The 23,631-nt window shown below is 45.9% G+C and overlaps 1 protein-coding gene across 3 annotated transcripts in view; it reads right to left on the bottom strand.

Moving 5' to 3' along the window:
- Window positions 1-23,631, bottom strand: part of ELF7 (hydroxyproline-rich glycoprotein family protein) — a 74,337-nt gene that overhangs the window by 33,082 nt on the left and 17,624 nt on the right. For all 3 annotated transcript variants that reach the window (XM_087401435.1, XM_087401434.1, XM_087401436.1), the window contains exons 3-6: window positions 2,032-2,139; window positions 1,711-1,891; window positions 1,538-1,617; window positions 1,129-1,248 (exon numbers count right to left, since the gene is read on the bottom strand). In XM_087401435.1, the coding sequence (XP_087257561.1) occupies window positions 1,129-1,248; window positions 1,538-1,617; window positions 1,711-1,891; window positions 2,032-2,139 (489 nt within the window). The remainder of the gene's footprint in view (window positions 1-1,128; window positions 1,249-1,537; window positions 1,618-1,710; window positions 1,892-2,031; window positions 2,140-23,631) is intronic.

Below are 23,631 nucleotides of genomic sequence, written 5' to 3'. Positions count from 1 at the left end.
GGGCTTCTGCAGACGTTAATAAATCTTTCTTTCTTTCTTTCTTTCTCTCTCAACAATCAAAAGAATACATGTAGGGAGCAAGAAAGTGACACTTTGAGGGAGGAGGAGGAGACGATGTACTAGGCAAAATGAGAGCTGCTGATGAGGCTCTCCCCTTCCCTACACATTGTCACTGGGGAGTCGATGGGGAGTCTGAGGATTCATGCAAGGATGCACGTGCTGTGTGGCAGAGCAGGAAGATAGCGCTCCCCCCCCTCAATATTTGCCATGTATCTTGACAGCCACAAGGCTCAATAGAAGAGCCAAAAGGAATGCTGCTCAAAAACCAAACTGAAGTTTTCATTGGCTATTCTCGCTGGCCTAGGTTTCTTTCCCCACACATTCCATTGATGCATGCTGAAAGAAATGCTGTTCTGCGGTTCCCAGCAAGAAGATGGTGTAGCGACCAAACCAGATTGAGCCCGGAGTCCCCTGGAAACGATCTGAAATAAGTGGCCAACCTCCCGGGAAAAGCAATGTACATAGACTAGGAGAGTGAGGGCGGGGCTCCGTGGCCCTTAGCCCGATAGGTGTATCCACACCCTTCTCAAGGAACCGTACGCCTGGTAAATTTGAGCCTATGTCATGTAGCAGGTATGCACATGGTAAGACGCCTCTCATATAGTTGTACAGTGGTACATGCCTACTCTCAGTCTTCTATCCATCTAAGGTTTCATCTGCTAGCAGCCTAATCTCCATCTTCTGCAGGAATGTAAGTCAGTAACATTCCTAAGAGAATGGTTGTCCAAATCAATGGAATGACCATAGCACCGGAAAAGGGTATGTTCATGATGTTTCAACTTGAAGATGAGCATCACGAGAATTTGAGGGAAAAGAACTAATATATGACCAGCAAAAAAGTTTAACAGGCAATGGACCTAAGTAAGAGACTAGGTGCTTCTCCTACCATGTGAAACAGGATCTACAAAATGAATCCTTATATGAAACAGGTCCAAGAATAGTTAACACTACCATTGTTTTCCATATTCAGCCACACGGTGACATACACAAGCACATTACGTACTAAAACACTATGTTCATCCTTTACTATGTAATCTGAATGGAAGATTGAGGGGAGAGGAATCTTACCTGTCAAAATCAGGAAGCAGAGGAAGGATTTCCACTGGCTCAAGGACAGGCTTGGTTTGATGAACCGGTTGTTGTTTTGCAACTCTAAATGATTCTTCAATCGAACGTATCTGTTGCTCCCTGTAAAACCCAGATCCATCTTTCAGAAGACAGAAGCCATAGGCCCGACTGGAGCAAAACCTACTTTTGGTTTTAAAAGCAAGTCTGCTTTTGGACTTGCTTTTAAAACCAAAAGACAGACAAACAACAAAGGCGGGGCAACTGAGGATGTTCCCACATACTGAATATCCAGAGAGAAAGAGAGAGAGAGAGAGTAGACTCATTATTACTCAAGGTTGAAACTCTTATTAAAAGATAATTCAGCCAAATGCTGAATGCTTTCAATCTAAGGACTCTTAAGATCTATTACCTGTCATTAAGAGACTCCAGAAAGTCTCTTTTGCCTTCCCTTAACTCCTTGAGTTCCTTCGCTTGCTTTTCAGTCAGTGCCTGCACTCACAAGTAACTACATTGATACTGAATATTCAATCCATCCTATATTACAAAATGAATGGAAAATTTACAATAGGCAAGTAAACATACCTGCTTAGCAGGTTCAAGGTTAATGGGAGATATGTATGTGGTCTTCACAAGCCACGCTACTCCCTTGTCTGTTGGTCTGTCCTTCTTCCGCACGCTATCAATCTTTGCTGAAGGTATCTTCTCATCGTCTCGCAATAGGTCTTCATCTTCAGGATCCATAGGTAGTTTCACTTTTGAAGGGCTTCACAGATACACCACCATATTATCCCCCCCCCAACCCAAAAAACAACAAACAAACATATACGTTTAAATCTGATCTACCATGTACAAGCCAATGAAGAAGATGAAAGAAAGATCAGTGACATAAATAAACTCCCTTACTTGTAGACACTTATATCGAGTAGATCCAAGGGAATGCCCAAGTCAGAATCCACTAGAAGTTTATGCTTTTGGGTCTTCTCCAATGATGTGATGGTGTACTTGCAATATCTGCAAACCATAACAAACAGAAACATGCACTACACACGTACATGAGGGAATGCTCTCTCTCTCTCTCTCTCTCTCTCTCTATCTATCTATCTATCTATACACACACACACACACACACACACACTAGACTTTGTCTCACGGATACACAACGTCGCCATACCCCCCCCCCACCCGGAGCTGACCACTCATACTTGGCCTTCCATATCTCTGCCACCATGCCAGCCACAGGGAGAGCTCCCCCAACGCCCGCACGAATTAAGTCTACTTTGACCGTGCCCTTGACCTAGTGTACGTGACTCACCTAGCCAAGGAGCTCCCGGCCCTACTTGGAGATAATATAGACCTCGCCAACGCCTCCGACGAGGGCAAAGAGGCAAGAGCACACCTCACACAAGAGCAAGCTTTGGGTCATCTGACGTCACCTGAGACACATAGGATCTTTCGATGATTGACACGTCGTAAGAGGCGGGCCTTCCTCACACATAGGATGGATGAGATTGTCAGATCTTTTCAAGAAGGAGACCCGACCGCTGGATGGGGGTTTCCATCGGAGGGAAAGCCACCTATTCCCATCATTGACCCAGATGTGTGGCACACGAGTGCATGTTCCCTCTATGATGCCCAGATGCAAACACTGCCAAATAAGTCCTCTATGCCCAAGCCCACCACTTGTGACTTGTTCACCACACAAAATGTACGGGCTGCATTTCGTTGATTACACAATCGGAGAGCGTAGTCAAAGAGCGCAAGACCATGAGAGCCTATGGACAGAGCACTTTGCACATGGACAGGAGGTCCTAGCTCCGGTCCTAGCACAAATGTTCAATCGGGCTGTGTGTCACGGCTTTCCACCTGCATCGAGCACCATCACTATTGTGCCGATACACAAATCCAGGGACCCTATGGAGACTAGGAACTACCATACCCTCATGATGGGCCACACTCTGGCCAAGATTTATGAATCAGTTTTAGAGAGGGAGCTCAGCAATCATACAGAGGCTCGAGCGCAGCGGACCCTAGGACAGGCAGGATTCCGGAGATAGCATTCTACCCTAGATCACATCTTTACTTTGAGGGCTATCATTGAGGAGGCGAGATCTAGACACCAGAAGGTCTACACACGCATTGTAGATGTTCAGAAGGCTTTTAACACTATCCCATGATCACGCATGATCAGGGGACTACAAGAGCTACAGATTCCAAGGACATTGATATGGGGGGTGATGAGCATATATGAGTCAACCAGAGGCAGAGGTTGTGCCCCAGATGGTCTATCGGATTGGGTCGAGAGTACAATCGGAGTGAAGCAGGGCTGCTTCCTCTCACCAACCCTTTTCGGGCTTACATTGATGAGATCACTTCCTTCATAGACCGCCTAGGAGGTGAAGGATCAGTACTGGCCGTTCTCAGATACAGATATTGCTATACAACGATGACATAGTCCTTGTCTCATCCTCAGCAAAGGGGCTATAGAGACATTTGAAGGCCCTAGAGGTGTTCTGGAGCGAGAGAGACCTGATAGTCAACCTTGGAAAGACCAAGGTTATGGTCTTCAACACCTCACGTGCAATGCTTCGAAGACAAGCCAGTGGAGATAGTGTAGTCCTACACATATTTGGGAGCAATCTTCACAAGTGCCCTTTTCACTATGACACATGCAGCCCATGCATGTTGGCTCTTCAATATGCTAGTGCAACCAACTGCCATGTATGCAGCACCCTTCTGGGGATGTGATAGCAGAGTGGAGGAGACTTGAGCGGCTACAGATGACTATGGGATCTAGGATGATTCGGAGCAAGCCCTCAGTCCCACATGAGATAGGATAGTCAGAGTTCGCCATGACACCGATACAAACAGATGCCATCTTCCAGACAGTGACGTTCATCATGGAGTCTGTGGCTTACCCCACTAGAGACTACCGAGGCTGACCGACTAGCTGAGAGTGGGGCGGACACATGGTATGCACGTATATCCACATGGTTTGCCAGACACGGGATTTAGATGGAAAGGCTCCCTCCCTTTGAGTACAGTATGGATGCACCCCCTGAGTCAATCCCATGAGATGAGATTAACCGTATCATACGGTTAGAACTCCTCCAACTCCACACGTCTCGGACTTGGGGGGGAGATCAGGAGCTCCCCACCAAGACCCAGTTCTATCGCGACCACTTCCTAAGCGTCTTAGAGGAGGGATTCATCATCAATCCCCAGTATCTCAAGGACAAAGGCATCTCACATGCACCGAGGATCGCCATTGGACAGATACGAATTTCATCCCATCAGATGAGGATTGAGACAAGGAGAGCAGCACGTATACCTAGAGAGCAACGAATATGCATGCTATGCACACTGGGAGTGATTGAGACAGAGGAGCACTTTCTTTGCGCTTGTCTAACCTACTACGAGATTCAGGAGCAATACCATTGTCTCTCTCAGGATGGGAGTGGCTTCGGCCCACTATCACGATTGATCCACTTCCATGACCAGGTCTGCATTGGGCTCTATCTGCTTGGGATAAGCCGACACAGGGAGACCCTGCTACGACAGATCAGAGAGCAGCAAGAGGCGACCACACCACAAGATACAGAGGCTGACCACACACAGTGGCGAGTCACATACTTCTATGCATTTGAGTCAACTTCAGGGCACAGTGGAGTGGAGGAGGAGGAGCTAGCTAATATGCGAGTAGTCTGGATTACCGAGAGAGGGTTTCAAAGGCCACAGGCAACACGGAGAGTGACCAAAGCATACTCTATTGAGGTCCGACCTATCACAGCTTTCCGCAGAGGAGATCGCCTGAGACGAGGGGTCACTTTGAACATAGCTTAGTGGGTTCAGAGATCAAGGAGAGCACCTCCCCCTCCCCCACCACAACATGAGACAGCTTGACAAACGCAAATCCAAGACATTTCCCTGCTCATAGGCGAGTCACCACAGTGCCGGGTTTCGGATAGTGAGTTCCAGCTCCACCTCGCAGCCTACTGGCTCATCATCCGGTTGAATATTGTTGGAGCATTACTCAAACCAAAAGGGGTTACCAAATATTCGTACAGCCCTTGTGCTCTCCTAAAAGCCATTTTGTGAATGTCTTGAGGGGCAATCTGTACCTGGTGGTATCCATTCTTACGATCTATTCTAATGAAAATCTTGGCTTATTTAAGACTATCTAGGATCTCATCAATCCGATGGATTGGAAAGCGATTCTTGATAGTCATTTTGTTTAGCCCTATAGTCCATACACATCTTGAGTGATAAGAGTATTGGAGAACAGAAAGATGAACTACTAGGCCTAATCGATCCATGTTCCAACAGTTCCTGACCTGTCTCCAAATTCCATCTTGTTATACTTTGTTGAATCTATAAGGTGGCATATTGGGTGGAGTGCTACCCGGAATCAAGCCTATAGTGAGATTCTTTGGCCTTTCAGGTAGCAATAATTTAGCTAAGTCTTGTAGGAATCCTTCCTTATACTCTTCTAGGACCTTTCTTCTATCCGTTGGTGAGACTATCCTCATTCCTATCCTTATCAGACTCTCGTACATGAATTAAATAAGGACAAACTTATTTCTTAAATACCTTTTGTGCTTGGATGTGACTCACCATCGGTATGAGGTTGCCCAAAAGTCTAGCTTGAATTGTGATGTCTCATTCTCCTTGTTGAACCAACACCGTCTTCTTCCTAGCGACAACTGTCCCAATATCATGTCCAAATCTGCTATCCGCCTGACCTGCAAGTCTATGTGGTCTAAGTATCCTTGAATATGTAAATCTTAATTTACTGCCCATTGGTGCAATTAAGTTCACAAGTGAGTCACGGAAAGCGACAAAAGCTTTTCTTCCACGATCAAGATCTGGAACAAATCTAAAGATGATGCCAACTCCCAAGTGATGATGTTATGGGTAGAACCAACATCAAACAAGAATATGTGTTCCACATGACCCCATGCCTTCAAGATTTGAGTCTCTAGCCCCTTCTTCCTCTCCTCCTTCCAGGATAACTTTTACCTTTGCTGCCTCCACTCCTACGGGTTGCCTAAACTTTTGTTCCTTCCCTTTCCTACATGCTTGCTCTTTTAGTCTATTCTTTTCTATGGTCTGCACCTTCAAAGTGCTGTCAAGAATCTATCCATGTACTCTCAGCTCGATTCTCTCCTCTTTGGCTGAAGACATCCCACTCCAAGAGTATCTTTGCCTCGAACTCAGGAGACAAGAAGTGTTGCTTTAACTGCTTTTTGAACTCTTTCCGAGTCTTTGGCATCATACCTTGTGGTACTAAGTCCCGTTGCCAAAGAGCAACTAATCCACTGAGTAATAAAGTAGCAAAATTCAGTTTGGCCTTTTCCGTGGTCATCTCACATGCAAAGTGAGTATCTGAACTCTTGATCCATCCCAATAGAACTTCAGCCTTATGATAGCCATCATACTTGGATACCTACACATGCTTCTCTCCCAACTTGGTGTTGGTGTCGGTGTCAACATCTCAGGTGACTCCAATCTATAACCCCCCTCATTGTTTTGCTAGGTAGGTGTCTCTCACTGCATCATGAAGCTCATCTTTCTCCTCCTCATCATCCCAAAACATGTTCTCAGCACCTGTAAAACCAACGGGACCGGGTCTTCTTTCCTTCCTTCCTTCCTCTTGATATAATTTGTAAGTTTTTCCATCCACATCCTTGGATGTTGGCTTCTCCTTGGTTATTTGCATTCCCCAATTCTCTCGGACTAATTTCTCTCATGAGTCCTGAAGTACAATATTCATGTCTGAAATCTTTTTCTTCAAATATGTCTCTATCGCAGCTTTGAAAGAGTCAAAAAGCTATAAGATATCCAAAGCCTCTCGGCTCATCGAATAACAAACTAGTAATATGTGATTAATATTCCACCAACCCACCCATATCCATTGCCTAAAGGGTGAGCCCTCAATGCAGCTCAGTAGCATGGGCTAATGCTTAATGATGCATACCAACAATGTCTTATTGATTGTCCAACCAACCCATCCATGTCCGTTGATCCCTCAATGCACCTTGCATGGGCTAATAATGGCTAACTATGGATGTACTTCTTGCAGCTAAGAAATACTCTCACCAATACTACTTTTCTTACTCTATGTGATGAATAGAAGAATGGCTAATGCAGTTATTAGGTTCCCGTTTATCCTTATTTTCTAAGTTAAAACTTAACAACATGACATGACTTTTAGCTCTATTCCTAAGCTTTCTTGTGAACTCTAAGTTGTTTGATTAATGTCATTTACAAAATCTCTTGCATGTATCTTCTCGTTCTTAGCCTAAGTCATGAATAATAATTAGGTCGACATAAGTCACTTATCATATGTGGAGTTTGGGTTAGGTTTCTCCTTTGACCATGCGAGAGAGGGGACATTCTTATGGGTCCAATATTTAGTTCTATGGGCCCAAACAAAGTGGAGAAGCTACTAAGGCGGTTAGCAACATGCTCTCCTCCAGTCTCCTGCATCACAAGAGTCTTATCCTCAGTGAGTTGGTCGCATCCAATCAACATGCTTCTCAATCTTTTGTTGCTTCGTGGTATAGTCTTCTTAGCTGTTAGGGTTATTTTTTTTATTGTTCCTACCTCTGTTCTTCTTGCATTCAGTATGTTAAAGCTTGGGGTAAGCACAGACTCTCACACAATCTCACAAACATATACAAGGGAACTCCTAAGTTGACCTAAGGCTATGTTCTAAGTATTTATTAAGCTCTTGAACTGGAAAGGAAACTACACTCTGATACCTGTCAAAGTCGTGCTTCTAGGGAAGCACAATTTCCAGTTAAATTACTTAATAAACTTAGAATTTAAATAGCCATTATTTTGAGATAACATCCACGCATATATCATTCAAATTTCACGCAAAGCTCACGAAGACAAGGGAAAAGAGTCCGGCACCCAATGGGGTGTGAATAAGGTACATCCCCCACCTGGGCTAATCCCAGGTATATTTCTTTATTAGAATGATGTTCCGCTTCAATTATAATAGTGATGCAAATCCTCGGACAAGACCGGGGTAACCTAGAAATCCTCAGTCCAAAATATATACAATGATCTCCCGGATGAATGAAAAAATGGGAAAACCCAATACATAAACTAGAGGAAACTATAGGAAACTGTAGGAAAAGTAACCACTGGCAGCCCCTCATAAAAACCAAGTGAAGAGAGACCCAAAACTCGCCAATCTCAATAAAAGTTCTCTAAAATTATTGAATTTGCACCAACTTGTCACTCAATCTCTCAAACACATAGTTCACATAAAAAATCATTAGTATTTCTTACCTAAAATGGTTAGAATCTTCAGAATTCTAAGGGTATTTGTTAGGAATACATAAAGCCAGCTTTAGAAGCCTACAGGTAAAAATGAAATCTGAAAAATCACTTTTAAATGGAATTACATGTGAAAAACGAAATCTGAAAATCATTATTTTCAACGCAGACATGACCAAAGTTCTTAGAATTCAAGGCGGATAGGTTAGAAATTAAAAAATTCATTTAGAAGTGACCAAAAAACGAAATTGAATCATAATTTCAATAACTTCACTGATGTGAAGTCCACCACATCCACTAGCATCCAGCATCCCATCACTAGATGTGACTAGTATGGTGTAATCAAGACCGTAGTACATACTAAAGACAGTAAAATAAATAAGTCATGCTGAAGATAACAAATGACACTGAAGGTGACAGACACATTGAAGGTGACAAAGGCTATACTGAAGATAGCACCGTACATAGTGTGGTCACAATGAAGGTGACACAACCGGACTATAGATATAGCTCAAGAACTCGCACAGTGGTGTCTAGATGCGGAATCCAAAACTTCTTTCCTTAGTGTTCTCAACATACATATGCAAGCAAGTAAATAGACAGTGCTCATGAGAGAGATGTAGAACCAGCAGCAGATGCATTTCCCTCCAAGAGACGCACACAATACAAAACAAGTCCAACTCCAAAGCGTGGACACCTATACTTACAAAATACACGTTGGAGATATCATAGCCAAAGAGTGTGGTGATGTGATGTGTTAGTGTGAAGTACTAGGTGATCTAGTACTAGTCTATGTGAGTGAGTCTTGTGTGAGTGCCACATGTCATCATGGGACTTATCCCATATGCACTAGGTGCTAGTGTGTGAGTGAGTAAGGCTTGTACTTCACTTGTCTTGTTACACTTGATGAATGAATGAAAGCCTTCTTCATGTCTTCATTTGAGCATTATTTCCTCACCCTAGCTCTCTCTCTCTCTCTCTCTCTCTCTCTCCCCCCCTTCGCCATGTTTCTAACATGGTATCAAAGCCATGTTCACCTGACCTAGCCATAGCTGCCCTGCCACGTCATCACCATCTCCAGCCCTAACCCTAATTCTACTTCAGCCCTTCTTCCTGCAGCCTGCAGCCACCTCAGCCCTGCTCCATTTCGCCCTGTTTTTACCTCCATTTTCTTGCTGCTTTCACCAGATTAGACCCCCTGTTCATTTCCACCTCTAGCTATCTCTTCCTTTCAGCTTATCTCGCCTCTATTCACCTCCTCCTTGCACCCGTTTGCATCAGCTTAGAGTCTTCACAGCCTGCCGCCTCCATCCGGATTGCCTAGGAGCTGTCCCGAGTGCTCTACGTTGTCTTGGCAGCCTCCCTGCTTGCTGGTCGGCTCACTCCCCAAGGTGTTTCCTGCACGTGTGGTCATTCGAGGATCTTTTGGAACATTTCATCGCCGAATCTAGTGATTTATGAGCGGCTACTGCATAACCACCTATAACAGAGCCATTTTGGGGCTGTTTCTTGGCCTCTAGTACATCTACATCAGCCGATTTTTTGAATCAGTGACCTGCTGCAGTAGTTTGGAGTGCCCTGGTGAGCCGCTTTGCAGATTTCGGACCTTCTGTTGTGCTTTGGAACACCTACACACCTGCAGCATTTCGAGCAGTTATCTCGACCACAAGGGCTCCTTTCGTGGTTCAGTTCTACATTTTGGAGCATATTTTTGCTGTGTTTTGATTACGGTTGGTATTTCGAGCACTGCCAGCCACCATACTTTTGCATACGTGGAGTCTACTTTTGCGTTTTGGAGTCCTACACCAGCCGCCATACTTGCTGGTTCTTCATCTGGTGCTGCCAAGTTCTTACCTCAGTTTGCCCACATGGAGCCTCATCCTCATGGTGAAGACCAATCAACTTGGGATGACAAGAATGAGAAGGCACTTGCGCTTATTGGTTTGAGGTTGGCTAACAAACTACTTCATCATCTTGACCTCACTACTTCAGCCAAGGAGACACAGGACAAGCTCAAGAATCTATAGGCTACATCTACTAGACCTAAGCAGGAAGCTTCATCTGCTATGTTGCATGATCAATTCCTCTCTAAGGAGGTAGATGATGCTTAGTTCTATGTGTGTTTGTGCTGAGTCACAGAAAGATTCTCAGCCTTGAGTTGTCCCTCTCAATTGAATGTATTTGGAGTCAATAAGAGGTACTCTGCCCTGGGTTGTCCCCCAAAAAATTGTCCCCCAAAAATGAATGTATTGTCTTTTACTTTGGTTGATGGTATTGACCACCCAGTTCAGAGTAAGGGGGGATGACGAGTGATGGTTTTCCCTTGCCGGTCGCAAGCTGACTAAGAAGTCACTATCACACGGGAGGTTGGATAGTTGGACTTACTCTTTGCAGTATTGCAGTGGAGGGGGGACCGGTCTACTCTTTGCATGTTGGGTCCCACACTCTTTGCTCTGAAGGGGTTTGTTGGAGATATCATAGCCAAAGAGTGTGGTGATGTGATGTGTTAGTGTGAAGTACTAGGTGATCTAGTACTAGTCTATGAGAGTGAGTCTTGTGTGAGTGCTACGTGTCATCATGGGACTTATCCCATATGCACTAGGTGCTAGTGTGTGAGTGAGTAGCCTATATAAGGCTTGTACTTCACTTGTCTTGTTACACTTGAAAAATGAATGAAAGCCTTCTTCATGTCTTCATTTGAGCATTATTTCATCACACCCTAGCTCTCTCTCTCTCTCTCTCTCTCTCTCTCTCTCTCTCTCTCCCCCTTCGCCATGTTTCTAACAAGACATTGTTCTCCTACCTCCGTGGCACTTAAAGAACACTTAACCTGCGTGCTAGCAGGGTATATGGGTCAAAGGAGCATTCAATGCCTACATGTGGCTGTTCAGGAGAGAGCTTTGCAGGCAGAATAACGAGCTATGTGTACAGCAATCAGCTCTTCTTTGGTCCTCTAGGTGGATACAACCTTAGATTTGCAAGCTTTTGATGGTTCCCTCAATCTTGAGAAGTTAGAGCATAGCCCAAGGCCTGCTGTTCTGCTGCTCCAAACTGCTCCTAAAGGACTGCTCCAATAGATGATCTATGAGCCCTAGAGGGGCTCCTTTTATAGGGCCACAGGCCCCCCCAAAATAGCTGCCGCATCAGCCAGCCCAACCAACCAAAGACTCGGTCTGTAAACCAACATGTGGGACAGCTTATGTGCTGCCTTGCAGTCCGCTTGGCCACTGGCCCAGGCTCTCCTGCCTCTATCCCAACCATCTACTTAGCCCATGATCCCTACAAATCTGTCACCTAACTAATCCTGGTGTCCCACCTCCTTCCCAAACCCGCCCTGAACCTCCTGCTCCAGATCTGTACAGCCTGCTGGAAGCACCTGTACACATCCGTTCATGCATGGTCCTGAGAAGTAGATGACTTGCTCCATGCTGTAGATCCTGTGCAGTCCTGCTCCATACTGTTCATGACAGCCACGTGGCTGATCCGTTCCTATTCTCCCCTCTAGGGGAGCTTTTCCTTGCCACATACCTTCTATGTGCTGCCCACATGGCAGCCTATGTGCTGCCCGTGTGGCAGCCCCCTTTCCATGCTGCCCACACGGCAGCCAATGTACTGCCCAATGGGACACAGCCCCAACATACCGAAGTCTACCTCCCCCATGCTCTCCTCATATGGGAGCTTACAAATGGGAAGGTGACTTTTCCCACAACCCTGCTCACCGACATATCTTGGCCCAATCCCAACTCGTCGATGAAGACGCTCCCTCAGCTCCCATGTCAAACCCTCTGGAACAATGGAGTCTTTCAACCAGTAGCTCCTACTCCTCCAAGTCCGGTCCTGCATAGGCAAACCATCCTCGTACACAGGTCCATCATTAGTAGCACCTGATGGCACCACCATCTTCAGTCACATTCCCACGATCCATCTAGTTGCCAACTTCCTCCAGCTGTCCCGCTCATAACAAGTGGACAGCCTGGAGTCATCCAAGCACCATGCTCTCAAGGTCTGTTTCCACCCGTAGTTCTTCCGCAAGGTCCGCAAACAAACAACCATCTCGAGACATGAAATCCAAAGAATATTTCCAGATCACCTAGACCCTAAGCAGGCAACTCTTCTGGCTTTAGCATCCTTTCACATTGATCACCTTCGAGCAATTTGTCTCCGAGATTTGAAGAAGCCTCCACAATTCCACTTCTCTCTTCTAGGAAGACATACACCTTCCTATCTCGCATGATCTGAGAAACATGAAGAGCAGATTCTTCCCATAGCATGCTATAAAGGCTCAAATCAATTAAATAAAATACATTCCAGAACGTCTTCCTGCCTGTGTGCTTGCTCTATGTAGGCCACTCCATAGAGTCCTCCAGCCAAGCACCCATAAGAGTCCACACCTTCCACAAAGGTTTCCGACTCCTCTTCCAACCACATTTACATCCTCACTGTGACACCGAGGCTTGCATACCTTATCTTAGTAATACACGGACATGTCACCAAAAAGAGTTCTCCACTGATTACCAAATTGGCTGTGTTATCCGACTCGCCTGATTCTGAGCTAGATCCCTTCTTGTTCTTCGGATCCACGGCCTTCTTTTTGCAATCCTTCAAAAAATGGCCTAGCATCTCACAAAATAAGCGCTTCTTCTTCTTCCTCCACTTTTCTTGTTTTCTGATGTGTCCTCTTCTTTCTGCAATCCTTCACAAAATGGCATGGCACCTCACAGTGGAAGCACTTCTTCTTTTGCTTCCTCTTTCCTTGTTTTTTGAATAGTCCTCTTCACCCTAAGAAATGTCTTTCTTGGGCTTGCTATTCCCCTTGACTTTGTCTTTCGCCAAAAGTGCTTTGTCATCTTCTTTGCTATAGAGTTTCTCCTGGGCCTCCTCCAGCAACATAAGGAACCCAACCAAAGACCTATTCCTCTCTCCTGTTGTCACAGTAGTTATGAAGCCCTTTAAACTCCTTGGTAGCGTCCCAAGGATGAGTGATGCCAACTGGCTTGAGTTCACCCTTTGACCAACTGATGCTAGCTAATCTCTCACCACCTTCACCTTCGTGAGAAGGTCATGGACGGTATCTCCTTTATCCATATTCATATGGAACAACTGATGATTGAGAACTAGGATCCGCGACGTGTTGTCTGTCTCGCACAAATCGTTTAGAGTGGCCCGCGCCTAGACGGGCGTACCCGCCATCTAAATATCAGGAATCACCGCAACTTGGGCATCTTTGTCCTTCCATGCCTCGAACTCGTCTGGATCTATAGCAAAGATAGCTTTTCCCATGCGTCCTTAATGTTCGTGGACATTGAATCCACTCCCGTCGTAATCTTCAACAGCTTCCTAGACACAAGATGGCTCCGGATCTTTACTTCCAGATAGGATAGTTTGTCCCATCAAGCTTCCCCATCCCTCCAAAATTCAAAATTGTCATAGAGGGCAAGGTTGTTATAGTTACAGTAACCATAGATGCGGGAGCACCTCCACTGGCCCCGCCACACCTCGGTCCCATCTAAAGTCTTTGAACCAACTACCCCGAAACCTCCACCCACCAGAACCCTTCTTTGAAGACATAGCTTATGGAAATCCCTGCGCAATCAACAAGAAACTTTTTATAGCAACCAAACAAACTTTGTACACACTTGCTTGAACCTAGGTCACCCTCCTTCTTGCAAGGGCACAATTCTTCAAACATAGAAGATGATTCCCTAGAGCTTTCAATCAAGGTCCTCCTTCAACAAGGTCCTTGCCTTCAAGCTTCACCACCTGTGACCATTCATACGGGCTCTGATACCGTGTTACAAATAACCACAGAAGAGGGTATACACAATGGAAGATAGATATTGTGTAGCCTAGGATCTCACACAATGGTGCTTTGATGTGAAATCCAAAACTTCTTTCCTTAGTGTGCTCAATATACATATGCAAGCAAGTAAATAGACAGTGCTCATGAGAAAGATATAGAACCAGCAGTAGATATATTTCCATCCAAGATATGGACTCAATACAAAACAAGTCCAGTGTCCCACCAAAGCATGGACACTTAAACTTACAAAATACATTGTTCTCCTACCTCCATGGCAGTTCTAGAACACTCAGCCTGCATGCTCTCGTAGAGCTTGAGTTGGCCTCGTTACTGTGCCCACAAACACAACTCCAAGCTATCCCTCCCGGACAGCCACATGTAAGGCAGTGCATGCCCCTTTGATCCGTACACCTTGCTACCTTGGAAGACAGCCAAGGGTGAAGTCTCCCTCTAAGCTGTCTACAGTAATCAGCTCTTCTCTGGTCCTCCTGGATGTTGGCCCAAGGCATGTTGTTCTGCTGCTCCAGAATGCCCCTGAAGGGCTGCTCCACTGGATGATCTATGAGCCCTAGAGGGACTCCTTTTATAGGGCCATAGGCCCCCCCAAAATAGCCGACTGGATCAGCCACATCCGCCGACACAGCCAACCACAGCCTCAGTCTGTAAAACGAACTTGTGGGGCAGCTTATTTGCTGCCTTGCAGGCCCGCTTGGCCACATGGTAGGCAGCCACTAGCCCATGCTCTCGCCTCTGTCCCAACCATGTACCTGGCCCATGTGTTGGAATGGTCACCTCCCCATCTGTAAGCCCCCAAATGAGGAGAGTGTGGGGGAGGGAGACCTAGGGCAGGATGTGCCCAAAGAGAGATTACCTGGATGTGTGGATCTGGGACAGATCTGGAGCATTCATCGTTGGTGGGGTATCCCAAGGATGAAAGGCTGCATCAGGAGCTGCTCATGTGCAGGAAGATGGCGGGGACACATTGTCTTGGATCAGGCCTGGCATGAGGCACTCAGAGGACAGCTTCAGGATGACACAAGGCATGGAGTCATGGCTGGACTGTGGGCAGGATTGCGACCTGTAACAGACACCAGCAGATGGTGTCAGCATGGCGAGGGTAGTGGGCAGGCGAAGGGCCTGCAACAGACCCTGATGATGGTGCATAGGTTGGCGCAGCAAAAGCAGGGGGAACAGGCACTAACATGGCAGGGGATGGAGCAGCACAAGGCAGCCCATATGGAGGGCTGGTTGGGCTGGGCAAAGCCAGCCAACCAGGCCCTATCTAGGGCTGGCCAAGGGCTCTGCCCCTGCATGGAATCATGGGCCAGCAAGCCCTGGAAAAGAGAGCCCAAGACGGCGATTTTGTGGGGCCAGTAAAGGGCCCTATTGGGGCTGGTTGGGCTGAGCCAACCAAGTCGGTTGGGCCAGCCAACCTGGTCTGTCCAGTCGGCCCAGATTGGGACATGCGGGCTCAAGTCTAGAGATAGCCAGCAGATTGGAGAAGGACCTTGTGGTTGGATCACAGGACCACACCATTGGTGGGACTCTGGATCTATCTATTTTGTATTGTGTCCATAGTTTTGGACGGAAATATATATTTTGGTGGTTTCTCTATCTGGCTGGTTCATTGTCTATTGATGAGTCTGCACATCTATATTATGCACATTAAGTAAAGAAGTTTGTGATTCCACATCCCACAGCGCATTGTGTGAGCTCCTCATTACTATAAGTCTTCCGCTGTGCGTACCCTCTGTTGGGTCATTTTCTTACACCATGATCCCTACGCCTAACAAATCCTGGTGTCCCGCCTCCTTTCCGGACCTGTACATGCCCTGAACCTCCTGTTCCAGATCCATACAGCCTGCTGCCTACTGGAAAGCTCTCGTACACATCCGTACAGAGGCACTAGGATTCTGAAATGTTCCTGCATGATCTCGAGAAACAGACGATTTGCCCCATGCTGTAGATCCTTTGCAGTCCTGCTCCATACTGTTCCAGACAGCCATGTGGCTGATCTGCTTTCAGTTCTGTCCTCTAGGGGGAGCTTTTCCTTGCCAGGTACCTTCTTCTGTGTGCTGCTCACAAGGAAGCCTATGTGCTTGCTGCCCATGTGGCAGCCCCAACATACCCAAGTCTACCTCCCCCATGCTCTCCTCATATGGGGGCTTACAGATGGGGAGGTGTCACAAGAACTCACACGTGTGGTCAGTAAACATGTGATCATAATAAATGAAACAGGATATCCAATAATGATCCAAAAATCTAGTGGAGAAAGATGTAGATATGCTACAGCGTCCTCTGCTACTAACTGAGGCTGGGTGTCAGGAGCAAGAGCCCGAGATTGATCCTCATAGTCACCTAACTCACCAAGAAGCGATGGCTCCTCCTCCGTGGAACATGCTCTTCAATGACCTCCCTGCTTCCCTCTATTGAGATATGCATATTGAATGGTCCTATATTTACTGATTTGTTTTTCTATTTGGCAGCACATATTATATGCTCATGCACCATACATGGCATGGAATTATGGAAGCATCGGAGTGTGGTCCACTCAGGCCATGGAAAGATCGCATTGGCAAGCATGTTGTGCATATAATAGAGCGACCCAACACGGGGGTGGTAGAACTAAGTCAAGCCCAATGGTTCAAATTTTGGTTCCATGGTGGTACAGGCGTATTGAAATAAGAGCAGCTGCAAAACTAGCATTCAAAGAGTCCTTAGTGTCAAGTAATCTATAGCCTTTAGAAAGAGATTTGTATCCCACAAAGACAAGCTTCTGGAACTTGAGTCAAGCCCCCCTCTACTTCTTTGGAATGTGTGCATAGGCATCAAATCCCAAAAATAAAAAAAGGAGGCACATCTAGTTTCTACAAAAGAAGCCTCAAATGGAGGTACCTAAGAAAAAGCAGTCGTTCGAGATTGGGTGAGGGTATGGACAGCCGTCACCACAGCCTCCCCCAAAGTGAACAAGGAAGATCACAATGCTTCAACGTCATCCTCGCCATTTGCTACACATGGGGCAAAAAATAAACCCATGTAAACCTGCTACAATCATCCATAAGCAGCATGAAAATACATGGCTCCACTGAGGGAAGGGGTCTGCATAGGTCCACATAGATCAGCGTGAACAAACTCTAGTGGCTGCGAAGCCCGCCTGTAGCCTACTTCGGTCTCCCTATGCTCCTTCCCACGAATGCAAGAACTACAGCACCCCTGCTCGCTGCCCACATCTGGCAAGCCATCCACCTTGTGGGCACGGAAGGGCCGCCGTATTGCTTCCATATTCAAGTGGCCATAATGGAGATCCCACAAGTCACCAAGCTGAGAAACTGTAAGACGAGGGGGCTGACAGTTTGTAAATCGCATTGTCAACCACTCCTTCCCAAACAACTTGGCCTGGAATAGTAACCGCATCCTCCTCAAACTCCATCCTCATGCCAGTCTTGCAAACCTCATGCGCTGACAAAAGATGGAAACCCAGAGATGAAACATAAAGGACCCGGGACAAATGCCTCCCTCCTCTGCCATCAGGAATGATCTCCAACCTACCCTCACCTTGAACTGGGATAGTGCAATTGTCACCAATGAAGATATTGCATGTTTGCCACCGAAGATCCTGGACCATCTCGCATGAAGGAGGCATGTGCCTAGAAGCACCACTGTCTAGAATCCACTCCCAAGAATCCCCAACGCTGAGACTCCCTACTCGAGAAGATGAAGCTCTGGTGTCCATGATCTCCAATTGCACAAAAGCTGCAGCTATCTCACGGCTGCAACTGAGGAACCTATACCCTTCTCTTGGCTCCGCTAAGGATATTTCCTCCAATAGTGACACTTCTCGCCACAATGGTTACAGGTTCGATCCACCTCCAAGGCACTTCTTCTCGAAAGATTTTGATGAAGAAGACTTCCACTTACCCTTCTTGTTGTTGTTCTGCCCTTTTGACTGCGGGGCGGTGAAGGGCTCAGAACCTCCGCCATATGGAGCGTTCAGAAACTACTACTCTTAGCCCAAAAGTTAGTATGTTGGGGCATTTGCAGTACTGCAATTTTAGATTTTGGGACTCCTATAGATTTCAAAGAGATTTGCAGATTGAGAGTGAAATTTGGGGCTTTTGTCCATTTCAAGTATATTTGTCTATAAAATTCGGGGCTTCTGCCTCATATTGACAAATAAGGTGTATTTCCAAGAAATTGCAGAAATTCAAAGGTTTGTAGGTTCTTTTGCAGTACACTTTGGGGCTTAAGCTGCTTTTTGAGTCTAGTATCTAGACTTAGGGAAATTTGTACACATATCTGGACGCAGTGTGAGTGAGGATTTTACGACAAATTGCACGCATAGTATGTCCCCCCAATCCTACCCTCTTAAATAATGTGCACTCTTCTTAGGCATAGCTTAAAATAATTTAATTAACCCAAATAAATCAATCAATCCATGGACAAGCATAGGTTAATTAACCTCTATGGTCCAAAACAAATAGAAATATAATAAAGTTGAGCCAGTATGTCCCCCAGCGGCTTACGTTTGAGGAGTTAGTGAGTTTGTTGTTGCAAGAGAAACAAACAAGAAAGAATAAATCTTCCTTAATACATGGCAATGATCAGGCTGTGCCGCTCATAACAAGGAAAAGACAGAAAATTCAAGTGCTTTTAAGTCAAAGGTAGCTTCAGGACAGCCGTCAAGTAAAGCGAGGTTGATATACAGCAGCCCAAGATTAAAGGGACATGCCACTACTATAAAAAGCCAGGTCACTCTATAAGTGAATGCAGGAAGAGTTTGTACCAATTATCTGTCTCTCAGATCTGCCCCCGTGGTAGTCTCATTCTCTACCAATGTGGCTTCTCCAACCCAATCCCATTTTGCACTTCATCCTTCTCCATGTCCTCCTTATATGGAGGCTCATAGACGGGGGGTGACATCGCTATCCCACTGACCCATCGCGGCCCTATACCCACTGTCAATGCAGATGATTCATTAGCTTCCATGGAGAAGCCCTTAGGAACAAGTCAGGGCCGTCCTAGATATCGCATCCTCGAGCCCGCAGCTCTTGTTCCTCTATGTCCAGCTCCACCAAAGTAAGCCGTCTTGAAAAACAGGTACCATATCCGAGTATGCATCAATCGTCCATGGCATCACTCTCCTCAATCATGAACACACCAGAAACCTTGAGTAATATATACCTCCATCACGTTCATCCAGCTATCCCTTATAACCCAAGGACAGCTTAGCTCCACCGAAGCATCATGCTCCCAGGGTCTAAGAAGAAAGAATCAGGTTTGGCTCTTCATTCCGCTACTGCTGTTGCAAATAAAGATGGCACCTCGGCAAACTTTGTGTAGGATGAGTGGGCTTTTTTGGTTGGTAGTTATGATCCATCACATGAGCACATGTCCCTGAATGTGAATGAAAAACAGATCGCATGGTACTTTGATAGTGGAGCGTCTAGACGCATCTGTTAGAATTCTGGTCATCTCCCCTCTGTACCATTGGAAGTGAGAGCTGTTATGGGGGTGTGCCCGCCTAAGGATGGGACTAGTTTTCTCTACTTCTCTCCCTGGTTTTCTGCTAGTAGTTGGAGGGTTTCGTTCAAACCGGCCTTCGAAATCCAAAGGGCAGTGAACAGATAACAACCAGCAAATACTCAATGTACAGCCACTTAAAACTTTCCACAGCAAACCAAATCAACTTAGAACACAACACCCGAGAGCTAGATCGCCCCGCACTTGCACCGGACACCAGATTGGCCCTAAACTTAGCGCTCCTTTCGGTATTTTTTTATCTTTTATTCAAAAGGCTTTCAAATACAAGAAAGCACCGCAGTACATCAGCCCACAAACAGCCAATTGAATAATCCATTCACAGGCACTTTCGTCCTATGAAATCACAGAAAAGGCATCCCAGTTCAGTGCAACATTCCATGGAAACCCTTCTTCCGAATCTGGCTGAGGGTTCTAACCTGGCAGCTTTGATACCTCCATTCACAGGCACTTCCGTCCTATGAAATCACAGAAAAGGCATCCCAGTTCAGTGCAACATTCCATGGAAACCCTTCTTCCGAATCTGGCTGAGGGTTCTAACCTGGCAGCTTTGATACCCACTAGGGGAGTCCTGGAAGGAGAGAAATCAGCCAAGTCTGTCCTGGTAGCTCTGAATACCCGTTAGGGAGTCCTAGCAAGACAGAGACCAACAAAACAACCACACCTGGCTGTTCCTGGCAAACAAAAAAGCCAGCTGCACAAAGCAAAAGGATCTGAAGGTTCTGAAGTAGTAGGAAAGCTCCCGGAAAGCAGACAACCGATCAGAAAGCTCGGGAAACCCGGGGAAATCAGCAAACATGGAAAAACGAAATTCCTTGGCAAGATCTCTGGCACCCTGGTAGGTGAAAATCAGCAAAAGCAACCTTGGAAAACATGCTCGAAGAGAATCGCCAAGTCTGGAAGCAAATCGAGTTGCCTGTCCAAACTACCTGGAAAAGTGTGATTTTAATAGCCACCTAGCCTGGAAAGCTCCTGGAAGAAGTGCGAATCAGATTTGGGCCTTTGAAAAGGCATGAATAATAGGCAAGCAACAAAAACGAACTGATATGGAGGCACCGGGCACAAAAACAAATTTCGTTTTTGAGCTTCTGGCAGCCCATCAACAGCCCACACACTGGCCTGGTAGTCAAAAAAAGGCAAAGCGATGTGATAGAATAGCCCTCGAGCACTTTCCCAACCTACGACTTGCCTCTCTCTGTCTTTTTGTGGTCTAGAAACAGCCCTGAAAGAAAATTTCGACTTTTCTTGCTTTCTAAACCAGCTAGCCAAACGTGGCTCCTGGAGCTATTTTTAGCGAATGGGATTTTTACCCTGCTCTAACCTTCAATCCCTTGCCTTGGCCCATGGAATTTATTGCATTGAAGTGTCCTTTAAACTGTTTTAATCTGTTGGAGGCTAGGGCAATCACCGTAAATTCCTAAAGCTTAGAAATTCACGTCCCTGTGACAGACCCTCCTCATGAAACATTGCAAATGTCCCCGTTTGCACCGAACTTTTTGCTTTGTTCCATCAGAACCTGTAGCAAAAGTCTCGAAGCAAGTAGAAGCTCAAAGGCTCAGTTAGTTCAAAAACACAACCAGGCATCCTTCCACAAACAGCAGACATTCATGCTCAGACAGACAAGATGCTCCATATGGCCATCCCGTAGGACCCACATAGATGATTTATCCTCTCATGGACATCCCATAGGACCCAAAGCACGAGGTACATCAAAAGCATATGCAAGCACTCAATGCATGCAAACATACAGTCAATGTGTACCTTCTTTTTTTTCATATGGCCATCCCGCAGGACCCATATATGTTCCTTTCGATGTACTACCCACTTTCATATGGCCATCCCTCAGGACCCACACCACAAGTAGTGGTACATCATGAGTACACACAAAAGCACTTCATGCATGCAGACAAACATCCCATGCATGTTTTTCACACATGTTCCTTTCAACTACTTACCCACTTCATCTTATGGCTATATGGGACTATCCGAATCTATCCTAGCAGCTATAAAGAGTCCTTGCAAGAAAGAAACAATCCATAATCCGTGGGATATCAGGAACAAAACACAGAAAAGTTTTTTTTCCATGAAAGAGACTTCTATTAAGTATGAAAAAAACCCGCGAGAGCAAGCTCAATGCGGAGCTGGACATGAGAAAAAATACTCTAGAAGAGTAAGTGAAAACTCAAAAAGAGTTGGAGAGAAACCAAGGTTGAGGCTGAAAATGCCACCTCAACCCTGATGTAATCTCTGAGTACGTGTGGCAAAGTAACTGACGTAACTTGTCACTTATCAACAGGAATTCTTCTTGAACTATCCTATGCTCTAGTCCCTATCCTTAACTTACTCCACCCAATTGCCCACTCAAATCTTAGCATGAAATTCCCCAGCAGGATCGCCAAATGTTGATGCTCAAGTTTTGCTCACCTTTCTAGACACAGTGACCCAATGCATGCTCCTCCATTCTGTAAGGAATATAACCCTCTAGGAAGAGGCTGCCCTGGAGGACCCTTGCATGCTCGCCCAACTGGCCATCAAAGTGTGAATGGTATCAGCCAAATACTGGCCACGGTATGAGAAGGGTGGTCTTGAGATCCATCAATGGCCTCTGTGCATCTGGCCCTTTAGATTTGCCAAGCAGTAATACTAGCCCGTATCTCCCAAGCAAAATCCACATCAGCATGCGGTCTATATCGGGAGATAGGCACATCCTAGAAAGAGCAAGGCTCAACTAGGTGCCGTCGAATAGAAATGGCCCAGGAAGCATCCTGCCACTCATAGAATATCTAAGGACCTAATAAAGAGAGCCAAGCCACTGATCCCCACGTGATGAAAAAATGAAGGGGAAAAAAGTGCTAAGAATCCCGGCAGCCCCCATCCAAATGACTCTCGCATGTCTGCAGTCCCATAAGCAATGAAGAACCGACTCATCTGTAGACAAGCACCTCGGACAAGTGGAATCTGCCCCAAATCTGGACTTCCACCTGTTCACTGCAATCCCTCCATGTATAGAAAGCCAAAAAAATAATCTTTCTATTTCTTCGGGATTTCCAAAGCCTTTTCCAAAAGCATCTCTACAAGTCAGCTGAAACCTGATAGCCCTCTCAATGAGGAGGAATGGAAGGTCTCCGACCTCTATAACTGATCTGGAATCTTCTAGCATTACTGACTGTGTAACCAAAGAAAGGAAGACTCCTCTCTTGGTTCTCTGCAACAATCCATTCCCACTCTCCGGGGTCCCACTGAAGATACTTTATAGGGACTCCTCCATAGAGACACAACCTCCATGAACCCAAAATATAAAGACAGGGGCTCGGATCTATATGCCAAGCAAAATCCTTGCCCTGTTCCACACAGCCTATGATCCTGACACGCTGAAATGGTGTGCCCAAAAGAATATCATCTGAGGAAATAGGCAGCCTGCCACCTGACTGTACATCAAAAACCAAGGCATCCTCCTGTGCTCCCAAGAAAGCAATGACCTGAAGAGGAATACCAGTCCTGGAGAAAGCCCCCATCCAAACTGAGTAGGCCACAGGTTTGTCATCTGTAACAACCCAATCATGAGGTAAGGTTGCATCTATCTAAAGTATCCTCCCTACACTTCCTCTGAGTACTGCCAACTGTTGTTGACGATCTTCTAGAAGCCTTTTGAAGGCTTTCCATGAGCCGACAAAAGCAACTGAGCCTCTCTCCCACTGCATATAATGAGATAAACCAAGTTGCCTACCATGCTCATCAAGTATGCAATCATTCCACATGAAAGGTTGCCTATCAATCTCTTCGAGAGAGGTGAAAATCCATCTGGTGCTATCAATCCAATCTCCACCTGAGGAGGGTCTGCAAGTATGAATGTCCTAAATGAAGAGATATTTCCAAGG

This window comes from Dipteris shenzhenensis, chromosome 30, assembly GCF_047967505.1.
Source record: "Dipteris shenzhenensis isolate YYH24624 ecotype China chromosome 30, Dip_SZ_1.0, whole genome shotgun sequence".
Classification (NCBI taxonomy): domain Eukaryota; kingdom Viridiplantae; phylum Streptophyta; class Polypodiopsida; order Gleicheniales; family Dipteridaceae; genus Dipteris; species Dipteris shenzhenensis.
This window is presented reverse-complemented; position numbering and strand designations above follow the sequence as displayed.